Here is a 12500-nt window from a genome sequence, read left to right as displayed (position 1 = left end):
TCTCTCTCTCTAATCTTACTTAAATGTTTTCGTCCTCAGTATGAAAGAACGGTAAAAATGAAGTAAGATAAATTACAAGACGAGTCCAACAGATAACGAGTAAAAAGATATATGAAAAAAAAAGGAAATCAAAAGTGGAAGAACTGAAAACAAAATGTTACTGAAAACCGGGAAACAAGAATAAAATTGATCAAAATCAAAAAAGCCGTAATACATCGACTAAAATAGACCACATGCAAATGATGGTCCTATGAGGCTATTGTTTGAGGGACGTGGTGGCGGTCTCCACTCTGGGAGGGACGCTCACTCAGTCTGGCTCCGCGACTAAGCCATTATTGTCGTTAGTAGGGGGCTTAGTAGGTGGTGTCCTAAGTACGTTAAAACAGAACAGGCACCACTGAACACCACCGAAGTGACTCAGCAGCAGTGCAGGGTCTCCTCTGGTGTGTGGCCTCCTGGCGACCTAACATCGATGGTTCCCTGTGGACTGCCGACGCTTTAACTGCGACGGATGAACCCGGGTGTGGCCGTGTATGGGGGAATCTAAATGAGCGGGTGGGAGTAATACCATTGAAACGGTGCAGATGATGGGGCAGCAAAGAAAAAAAAAAGTGTTCAGCCAAGAACTGATCTTTATAAAAACAAGTCTCACATACTCTGGTGGATATTTATGGAATTCTATTTCATCTACACTTAATATAAACTCTAGTCTCAATGTCTTCAAAAGACTATTATCATAAACATCTAATGTCAGAGCAAAGTTCTACGAATCCTTGAAATTACTGAGATTGATAAACAAATGTATTCTCAATATCCTTGTCTGTGTCTATCTCCTTTCCTCCTTCCCTCCCTCTCTCTCAACAGTTTTCCTCTCTTTCCTTCTTCGTATCTCTTCCTCTCTTACCTTCTTCTTCCCTCTCTCCTTCACGCAAAAGCATACTATGTTATTTTCTGGGGAATTGAGTATTTTCTATGCCATTTATTTTTCTTGTTGTTGCCATGCAATGTGGGTTTTTTTTCCTCCTTTTTTTCAGTCTTCTTGTATTTCCTAGATTAGTTTATACTTTTTCTTTACGAGGGTAGGATGAAAACAGGCCGATAAGTGCCTATTCTTTTTCCCTCAAAAAAAGTTTCGATTTCGATTTCGTTTTCTCTACCTCTCTCTGTGTCTCTCTCTGTGTCACACACGTACGCAACGTGAATACCACTTGTTACACAGGATTTCATACGACTCTCTTTCCCTCTCTTGTAGTATGTGTGTGTGTGTGTATGTCACATTGTCCTTGCTACGAATCACTTCTCATCAGTGTATGTCATTAAGGGTGTGTGTGTGTGTGTGTGTGTGTGTGTGTGTGTGTGTGTATGACGAACATCTTTTGTGCACATAATCATATGTGTAATCAAATGGGATATTTAATATTCAATAAATACTTATTGTTCTCACCATCCATCTGGATAAAACCATCTAGCATACCAGTTGGTGCATTGAAGTCACCACACAAAATGACATTACCTTTTGTGGTAAACAGTTCTGTATCGTTATCTCAGTAGTTGTTCCCATTATGTCCCTTGTGTGTTCACGCCCAAAGGAGGAGAATTCAGGTGGTATGTATACACAGCCAACATAAGTGTCTTGGTCCGTATTAAAACCTTTTATCAGCATCCAAACAATGTCACTACTGCTCTGTGGCAGGACCTTATACACGGTCTGCCTCTTTGGGTAGCGCTAACTGAGTCGTCCCTTAGTTTCTTGTGTCATTCACACACACACACACACACACACACACACACAAACGCGAGCGCACGCGCGCACAAACATACACACATACACACGCGCGCGCATACGTTCACACAAGGTTTTAACACAGACCATGTATTCATCAAAAATAAGATACTGGTCTTTTTATTTATTTATTTATTTTTTTAATTCTGTTTAATTCATAAAGGAACAAATCATCAAGAAATGGAAAGAAACAATTTTTATATCAAATGGAAACGAAGAAATGGAATCAATTAATTAACACACAAGGAGCCTTCTTGTTTAAAGAAACACACACACACACACACACACACGCACGCACGCACGCACACACACACACACACACACACACACACACACGATTTTAACTAAGACCACGCATTCATCAATAAGATGATGGTCATTGGTTACTGCTCTGATACCGGTTTTACTAAAGAAAAAGAAAGTATTCTGTTTAATTCGTAAAGAAACGAATCATCAAGAAACGGAAAAAAACCCAAACATTTTTATATCAAATGTAAACGAAGAAAATAAAATCAATTAAAAACAATCATACAACGAGGCATAGCCTTGCTAAACGGAATCACGCAAATAATTATCACACTGATAAGCCCTGCTCTTCAAGCTAAAACCACCAATGAGACAAAACCTTGCTGAGTAACCACATGTCTTGTAAGGAAACGAACCTTGCTGAGTAACCATGTCTCGGAAGGAAACGAACGTTGCTAACCATGTCTTGTAAGGAAACGAACCTTGCTGAGTAACCATGTCTTGTAAGGAAACGAACCTTGCTGAGTAACCATGTCTTGTAAGGAAACGAACCTTGCTGAGTAACCATGTCTTGGAAGGAAACGAACCTTGCTGAGTAACCATGTCTTGTAAGGAAACGAACCTTGCTGAGTAACCATGTCTTGTAAGGAAACGAACCTAGCTGAGTAACAATGTCTTCGAAGGAAACGAACCTAGCTGAGTAACCATGTCTTGGAAGGAAACGAACCTTGCTGAGTAACCATGTCTTGTAAGGAAACGAACGTTGCTGAGTAACCAGGTCTTGTAAGGAAACGAACGTTGCTGAGTAACCAGGTCTTGTAAGGAAACGAACCTAGCTGAGTAACCGGGTCTTGTAAGGAAACGAATCTTGCTGAGTAACCATGTCTTGTAAGGAAACAAACCTTGCTGAGTAAGCATGTCTTGTAAGGAAACGAACCTAGCTGACTAACCATGTCTTGTAAGGAAACAAACCTTGCTGAGTAAGCATGTCTTGGAAGGAGACGAACCTAGCTGAGTAACCATGTCTTGGAAGGAGACGAACCTAGCTGAGTAACCATGTCTTGGAAGGAAACGAACCTAGCTGAGTAACCATGTCTTGGAAGGAAACGAACCTTGCTGACTAACCATGTCTTGGAAGGAAACGAACCTTGCTGACTAACCATGTCTTGGAAGGAAACGAACCTAGCTGAGTAACCATGTCTTGGAAGGAAACGAACCTAGCTGACTAACCATGTCTTGTAAGGAAACGAACCTTGCTGAGTAACCATGTCTTGGAAGGAAACGAACCTTGCTGAGTAACCATGTCTTGGAAGGAAACAAACCTTGCTGAGTAACCATGTCTTGTAAGGAAACGAACCTTGCTGAGTAACCATGTCTTGGAAGGAAACGAACCTTGCTGAGTAACCATGTCTTGGAAGGAAACGAACCTAGCTGAGTTACCATGTCTTGGAAGGAAACGAACCTTGCTGAGTAACCATGTCATGGAAGGAAACGAACGTTGCATGTACAAAAAAAACAACATTCAAGCGAAACGACACATAATATCGACAATAATATATGGTGCATTTACAAATGGTATCAATGTCTTGATGCAGTAGACTTTGTGACAATGTTGTGCACAAGAATAATGTTTCAAACAACTTGTTTGTGTGTGGATAAAATGATTTTCCATAAGTTTCATGCAAGGGTACCGTTTTCTAGTAAATATCATGCCCAGGAAATGTTTTAAAAAAATGCTTTTCTTGTGACAGCAATATTCTCTCACTCATAAACTGCTCATCCACATGAACAGGTTTTGTTTTTTGTTTGTTTGTTTAGGGTTTTTTCGTTATTAACTGACTCTTTTACACATACCAGATATGACAATGAAGTCTGTACACAAAAGCTATTCCTTTCACAGAAGTCAACACAGTTATGCAAGGGTACAAGCAAAGCGGCCAGAGTCTTAATGATGTATTTCCCTTCATTCTCTAACCAACAGTGTTTAAAAAACAACAACAAAAAACATGAAGGTTGGTGGGGGAAGAGGAGGGGGAGGGGAGGGGGAAGGATGGGGGGCAGAAGCAGTAGTATGTGCACTCTGTTTACGCATACCCAGACTCAAACACTCCACTGTTGAACGCCGTTCTTTCTCTGTCTCTGGACCCTGTATTTGGAATGAACTTCCTCTTTCGCTTCGTCAGCTCTCCACACTCAGCTCTTTCAAGTCTGGCCTTAAAACCCACCTCTTCACAAGAAAGCCCCCCTCCCCTACCTCTTCCTTGTCTTCAGTTTCTTCAGTTTTAGAGTTATGCATGCGTGTGAATGACTGGTGTGAAAGCACTTTGATTTGTCTCTGCACAAGGTTCAGCGCTATATAAATACCATTATTATTATCATTACATTTCTGATTACATTTGTACTTTGCAGATTTGAATGCTTTAATCATATTACAACAACAATGAAACCATCAATGCAATTAATGCAAACAACTTTTTTTTTTAAAAGAATATGTGTAAACTATATCAGTCAATCCAAAACTTTTTTTTTAATTAAAAAATTTGGGGGGGGGCTCAGAGTCAAAAACACTGGTTTTGTCAAACCAGTTTACGCATCATCATCATCATCATCATCATCATCATTGGTCTGATAACCCTGTGTGGGGGCTGTGGAGGCACCACGGATGACTCTCTGACAATCTTCCGCCATCTGTCTCGGTGGTGGGCTGCTCTCTGTGGCTCTACCAAAGACAGGACCTGTCCACTTCCTGGATGTTGTCTCCCCACCTCTTCCTCTGTCTGCCTCTTTTGTCTTCCTCCTGGCACCGTGCCTTGCAGGATGGTTTTTGCCAGACTTGATGATCTCCTCACATGTCCACACCACATTGTTTTCTTCTTTTCTTCGCAATGCTAAGCAGGCTGACAAGTGTCCCAAAGGCTAGTGATCAGTTTATGCATCCAGGAACAATAAACATTACCACCTATTTACCAAACGATGCGGTTGACGTTGCTTAGCACTTCATACTTTTTGTCGTTTACATGAGACAATAAAAAAACCCACAGCAACAAAAGGGTAGTCCTTGACAAATTTCTGTGCAAAAATCCACTTTGATAGTAAAACAAATTCACTTGCAAAAAAAGAAGAATCCCCAAAATACAAAAAAAAGGAAAAGAAACCCCACCACCTCCACAGAAGGTAAAGAAAAAAAAAAAAAAAGAATGTGTGGTACTGCATTGCAGTGATGCACCCTTCCTGGGGAGAGCAGCCTGAATTTCACACAGAGAAATCTGTTGTGACAAAAAAAGTAACAGCACAGCCCAGCACAGCCCAGAACAGCCCAGCACAATACAACAAAACAGAATGCGAGTCTCCAGGGTGAAAAAATAAAGCATCTGTCAACATTTTAACCTTCCCCTCTAATTTTCCCATGACTTCTCAGCTGGTTCGCTTCCCAACAAAAACTGCAAACGTTTTGACCAACTCTTTGCGTAGAAACCAGCATGAAAGAAAAAAAAATGGCAGGCAACAGAGCTGTAGAACAGTTCATTTCCATAAAATGCAAAATACATGAGTAAATAAATGCTCAACAAGTTCTAAATTCAACACACACACACACACACACACACACACACACACACACACACCATTTTGACAATGAAGATTGGTAGATTCATCACAGAGTAGTTCATCGGGAATCTTCTTTCAATTCTTTTCTTTTTCTTCCTCTCATTTTTTTTTTTATTTTTTTCACATATACAATAATTCTTTTAACTTGCATCACCCTGTCTTCAAAACCACAAAGTAACAAAGACTGATTTCAGAAACTGGTAAACATTATTTTACAACCATCTCATATATAACAGAAAATAGCATACTTCGTTAATTACTGTGCCCTGCACCCAGCAGTTAGTTAAAGGGATATCACTCAGTACTGGACAACTTACTAACTTACAAATCCCCAAAGCCAGTTGTTAGCTAAAGGGACATCACTCAGTACTGGACAACTTACTAACATACAAATCCCCAAAGCCAGTTGTTAGCTAAAGGGACATCACTCAGTACTGGACAACATCCTGACTTACAAATCCCCAAAGCCAGCAGTTAGCTAAAGGGACATCACTCAGTACTGGACAACTTACTAACTTACAAATCCCCAAAGCCAGTTGTTAGCTAAAGGGACATCACTCAGTACTGGACAACTTACTAACTTACAAATCCCCAAAGCCAATGGTTCGTTAAAGGGACATCACTCAGTACTGGACAACTTACTAACTTACAAATCCCCAAAGCCAGTTGTTAGCTAAAGGGACATCACTCAGAACTGGACAACTTACTAACTTACAAATCCACAAAGCCAGTAGTTAGTTAAAGGGACATCACTCGGTACTGGACAACATCCGGACTTACAAATCCCCAAAGCCAGTAGTTAGCTAAATGGACATCACTCAGAACTGGACAACTTACTGACTTACAAATCCCCAAAGCCAATGGTTAGTTAAAGGGACATCACTCAGAACTGGACAACTTACTAACTTACAAAGCCCAAAGCCATTGGTTAGTTAAAGGGACATCACTCAGAACTGGACAACTTACTAACTTACAAAGCCCAAAGCCAATGGTTAGTTAAAGGGACATTACTCAGAACTGGACAACTTACTAACTTACAAAGCCCAAAGCCAATGGTTAGTTAAAGGGACATCACTCAGAACTGTACCATTTCCTGACTTACAAAGCCCCAAGCCAATGGTTGACTAAAGGGACACCACCCTTTACTAGAAAACTTACAAAACTGAAAATGGAAAACACTGATATCAACACCAATGCATTTGGAGTAACTAAACCATTTGAAAAATAATTCACCACATGTTTGAGCATGATATGAGCTTTTGGCTTGTCTGCTGTTTTGTGTATATAATCATGTTTGATACATTTTCTGAATAAAGATTTGTTAAAAACAAAATGATTAAAAAAACCCTTACTTAGTCCCATTGACAGCTGTAGGCTAAATGAAAAACACACTCTAATGACTAGTAAAATGGATTTCTGAAAGTTGGGATGTTTAAACATCCCTGGTTGCATCCACAAACAGCAAGCTTTGGTCAGTTGAGCTCAGCTGAGTTCAGTTGCTCAAGGAGGCGTCACTGTGTTTGGACAAATCCTTGCATGCTACACCACATCTGCTAGGCAGATGCCTGACCAGCAGCGTAACCCGACACGCGTTGTCAGCCCTTGAGGGAAAACAAGATAAAATGAAATGAAAGAAGATAAATAAATAAATGAATAAACAATTGTATCAATAAAGCTTTTGTCAAGCGAGTTGAACACAGGAACGAAAACTGTGCAGTCACTGATCTTTGGGATTCCAACCTTTGATTTTCTGTAATGTCACAGCCCATACATTCATTTACTTTTAAGCAAAGTGATAAAATAAATAAATAAATAAATAAACAGTGCCATAAATTACTGCTTTCGAAACCTGATCGACTCAGTGGAACAGTGGCTTAGTGATTATGTGCCCAACTGTGAAGCAAGGAATCCATAGTTCGAGTCAGGATTTTTACTCTCCATTCCACTATAGACTTTGAGCATTGGTCCGGGTGCTACTTATTTGGATGAGACAGTGAACCAAGACCCCATATGCACTGACTGCATAATATCAAAGAAAGTGGAGTGATGGCCTAGAGGCAACGCTTCCACCTAGGAAGCGAGAGAATCTGAGCGCGCTGGTTTGAATCACGGCTCAGCTGCTGATATTTTCTCCCCCTCCACTAGACCTCGAGCGGTGATCTGGACACTAATCATTCGGATGAGACGATATAAACTGAGGTCCCGTGTGCAGCATGCACTTAGCGCATGTAAAAGATCCCATGGCAACAAAATGGTTGTCTCTGGCAAAATTCTGTAGAAAAATCCACTTTGATAGGAAAAATCAATAAAACTGCATGCAGGAAAAAAAAAGTAAAACAGAAAAAAAGGGGGGTGGCACTCTCAGTGTAGCGACGTGCTCTCCCTGGGGAGAGCAGCATGAATTTCACACAGAGAAATCTGCTGTGACAAAAAAGAGAAATACAATTACAAATCTAGAGCAACAAAAGTCAGGACTATCACTGGCAAAAATTCTGCAGAAAAATCTGCTTTGATAGTAAAAGAAATACACTTGTTGACAGAAAGAAAGAAAGAAAAAAAGAAAGAAAAGGGTGGAATACAATACAATACAATGCAATGCAATGCAAGACAAGAAAATACAATGCATGAATCGCTGGATACGTCCACAAAGAGCAACCTTTGGACAAGCAGGCTGAGAAGCAAAAACTATGCAATCACATTGTTCTTTTGAGATTCCACCGTCCACCATTCTGCCATGTAGAAAGTCCGTACACACACAACATTTACCATGAAACAAACAAAACAACAACAGCGCCATAAATTCTGCTTATGAAAACGGATGGATTCACACAGAAATCTGTAGGATGTCATTCACATTCGCCTATTTATGACGCGCCCGTCCCTAAACTGGTGATCCCAATACGCCTAGTCCCAGTTCGCCTATGTACTCTGCTGCTCTGGACCGTGGCCCAGAAAGAAGAAGAAGAAAAGAAGAAGAAGAAGAAATCAGGTCTGAAAGAACTTGTTCCCTTGTCCAATCCTCCACACACGTCCAATGAGGCGTGCCCGTCACTAAACTGGTGATCCCAATATGCATAGTCCCAGTTCGCCTATGTACTCCATTGCCCTGGGCCACGGCCCAGAAAGAAGAAGAAGAAGAAATCAGGTCTGAAAGAACTTGTTCCCTTGTCCAAACCTCCACACACCTCCGTGAGGTGCGCCCATCACTAAACTGGTGATCCCAATACACCTAGTCCCAGTTCGCCCATGCACTCTGTCGCTCCAGGGCATGGAAAGAAGAAGAAGAAGAAATGAGGTCTGAAAGAAGTTGTTCCCTCGTCCAAGCCTCCACACACCTCCACTCCCTCACTCTACACTTTGGGGGCCTTGGAGGATGAGGCCTGCACCTCCTGCCCTTCCCCGGCCCCCCTGGCCAGTCTCCTCTTGGCGTGCTCGGCCAGCAGGCTCTCTTTGGCCGCCGCCTTGGCCGCTTTCAGGAGGTCGTCGGCCCCAGCCTTCATCATGGACACGGCCAGCTCCTCGCCCAGGCGACGGGCACCATGGAAACGGGCGTGGTCGTCTGGGGAGTGGCAGAGGATGCTGACGTAGTGGGGCGCTGGGTGACAGCTGCTGTCCGCCTGGCGTCCCTTCAGAGATTCAGATTCAGATTCCTATATTTCATTCATTTAAGGCCTTAGCCCCATATGAAGGTGGGCAAAAGCATAACTGTATAATCAAAACCAAGAAATAGACAAGCACCACAGGTCCTTAGAGAAACCCCCCAAAAAAACCCACAGAAATTCAGACACAACAGTCTCTCTTAAGTGAAATGCTTTATAAAGATACAATGCTAAATTTCGAGTAATGCTTTAATTATTAAATGCCATCAGTAGACACAGACGGAAAAAGGATGGCTCTGCATGATATTTCACATTGGACACAGTAGATCAGAATCATTTTTGTTAGAGAAGACAAGACAAGACAAGACAAGACAAGACAAAAATCCTGATTACCTCTGTGGAGACGCAGTTAAATGGACAGTCATTTTTGTTGTGACAGGACATTCTGGTCACATTTGAAAAACTCAACACACTTTCACAAAATGACAAAGACAGGGAAATTATACATAATTAGAAAGTTAACTGGCTCTCCTTTTAACTTTTTGGAACAGTTTTTTTTTCCATTAGATGCTTCTAAATAGGGGTCTTCTTCGTAAGGGTCAGTCAGCAAAACTTCTGTCGTTGACGGGCGCAATAGCTGAATGGTTAAAGCGCTAGACTTTCAATCTGAGGGTCCTGGGTTCGAATCTCGGTGCACCTGGTGGGTAAAGGGTGGAGATTTTTCCTATCTCCCAGGTCAACATATGTGCAGACCTGCTAGTGCCTGAACCCCCTTCGTGTGTATGCGCACGCAGAAGATCAAATACGCGTGTTAAAGATCCTGTAATCCATGTCAGCGTTCGGTGGGTTATGGAAACAAGAATATACCCAGCATGCACACCCCCGAAAACGGAGTATGGCTGCCTACATAGCGGGGTAAATAAATAATAAAAACGGTCATACACTTAAAATGTTACATGTCTGTCTGAGTGTGTATGCGTGTGCGTCTGAAATCTGATGGAATGACACAGGAAACGAATGATGAGCGCCCAGTGGCAGCCGTCAGTCGGCTCTACCCAGGTAGGCAGCCTGTGGTGCAAATGTCCCCGTGTATGTAAAGCGCTTAGAGCTTGGTCTCTGACCAAGGATAGGCGCTATATAAGTATCCACATCAATCAATCAATCGTCAGTCTTAAAATCATTGTATGGTGCAAATTGCATGTCTATGTCATCAAAAAAACATTATCCAGAAATTAGTCACCAGTGTCAATGAGGTCAGGTCTGAACCTTGTTGTGTCACAAATTCTATTGCCTATCGAGTAAGACCAGTGTGCCACCATTTTGGTGGAGAAAGTACCCTCTGATGTGTGTCGAAACAACACTGAACGGTAGTATCAAAGCACAGTCTATGGTCAAAGGGAAAAAACTGCATGTAGGACAATGGTCACTCTAAAAGCCTGTGTAGTTTCCCTTTTAATTGAATGTCACTTGGTATATCTGGGGATGTAACTTGGGCAAGACTCCACTACAATTAATTTCAGCCTAGATTGTCAGGACAGCAGTTACCTCCTCTGCTGTTTTGATGGTCTCAGTCAAACTTGGCTGATTATCATACAGTGTGTAAATTTTTTTTTTTAAATCAACATTCCACTGTCGGAACGTCGTTTTGAGCTGACAGAGTGTCAAAGCTTAAGCATCTATACATCAAAAACACAGTTAAGGTGAGCTGAACATCAGCCTTTGTGGCTTTTCTACATACTGCCATTAACTCACTCAGTACGGCCAGTCCTCTCTTCTCCTCTACACAGACCCCTCGGATGTCCAGTGGGTGTCTGAATGACCCAACCTTTAGCTTCCGTCGTCAGAATTGTGGTATTCTTTGTCAACATTCACGTCTTCAGTATAAGAGCCTTCCGCTTGCAATATTTTGATGGTGGTAATTGGGGTGAAACGCTGTTAATGTCGTCTCTTTCGCCGTTCGTATGGAGAGAGTTAAGGGGCTAAGTATGAAAAAATAATGGTATTAAAAAAATACAATACAATACAATACAACAGAAAGCAAAGCTGGGCAGAGACCTGAGTTCCACAGATTTATTATTACCCTGTATCATAATTTTTCTTATATGATGTTAAGACTCTCAACTGATCAACAGATGATGAGAGACAGACAGACAGAGAGAGAAAAACAGAGAGAGAGAGAGAGAGAGGTAGAGGAGGAGAGGGGGAGAGACAAAGACAAATTTTATCTAGAATAAGAGAGACAGAGACACAGAGTGAGAGAGAGAGAGAGAAAGACAGAGAGAGAGAGAGAGAGGTAGAGGAGGAGAGGGGGAGAGACAAAGACAAATTTTATCTAGAATAAGAGAGACAGAGAGAGAGAGAGAGAGGAGGAGGAGGAGGGGGGTAGGGATGCAGTACAAGTGAGTTGGTTCCACACACTGCTTTATTGCAGGTTGCTTACATTTGAACCACCTGACCACACACACACACACATGCAAACACACACACACACACACAAAACCCAAAAAAGCAAACACACAAAAAAAGACAAAAAAAGTCACACACACACAAACACACACACACACACACACTCACACACACACAAACATCAAACACACGCATGCACGCACGCAAACACACACACACACACACACAAAAACCACACACACACTCACAAAAGACAAAAAATGTGACACACACAGACACACACACAAACAACAAACACACGCACGCAAACACACACACACAAAAACCACACACACAAAAAACAACAACAACAACACACACACACACTCACAAAAGACAAAAAACGTCACACACACACACACACACAGCCACCCCCCACCCCCCCACCCTCCCCGCACACCACAAAAAAAACAAAACAAAACATGTGGCTAGGGTGTAATAACAGGCCTCACCTGGCTGTCAAAAGCAGCGGTGAGGTCGCACGTCTTCTCCTGTTTGATGCCTTTGCTACCACACAGACTGAACACCCCTCCCCTCAGCAACAGCTGCACACATTCCACTGTGTTGTGTTGGGATTGTACATACTGTACTGTGCTGTGCTGTGCTGTGCTGTGCTGTGTTGTATTTGGACTTAGTGTACTGTGCTGTGCTGTGTTGTGTTGGGATCTAGTGTACGGTGTACACCCCTCCCCTCAGCAACAGCTGTGTTGTATTTGGACTTAGTGTACTGTGCTGTGCTGTGTTGTGTTGGGACTGTACATACTGTGCTGTGCTGTGCTGTGTTGGGAGTTAGTGTAGTGTATTGTGCTGTGCTGTGCTGT

General features: G+C 42.1%; 1 protein-coding gene across 3 annotated transcripts in view; it reads right to left on the bottom strand.

Annotated features, from left to right (window-relative positions):
- Positions 1 to 1937: 1937 nt before the first annotated feature.
- Positions 1938 to 12500, bottom strand: part of LOC143291760 (porphobilinogen deaminase-like) — a 28167-nt gene continuing 17604 nt past the window's right edge. The window contains exons 9-11 of one of the 3 annotated variants that reach the window (XR_013056580.1): positions 12132 to 12224; positions 2582 to 9261; positions 1938 to 2445 (exon numbers count right to left, since the gene is read on the bottom strand). Coding sequence is in view for 1 of the 3 variants with exons in the window: in XM_076601895.1 (XP_076458010.1) it covers positions 8986 to 9261; positions 12132 to 12224 (369 nt within the window). In the remaining 2 variants the exon portion in view is untranslated. Of the gene's footprint in view, positions 9262 to 12131; positions 12225 to 12500 lie in introns of all 3 variants that reach the window. The other 2 variants (XR_013056581.1, XM_076601895.1) reach the window with 2 other exon arrangements.

This window comes from Babylonia areolata, chromosome 17 (genome assembly GCF_041734735.1).
Source record: "Babylonia areolata isolate BAREFJ2019XMU chromosome 17, ASM4173473v1, whole genome shotgun sequence".
Classification (NCBI taxonomy): Eukaryota; Metazoa; Mollusca; class Gastropoda; order Neogastropoda; family Buccinidae; genus Babylonia; species Babylonia areolata.
Note: the sequence above shows the minus strand (reverse complement) of the source record. Positions and strands in the feature narration are given on the sequence as shown.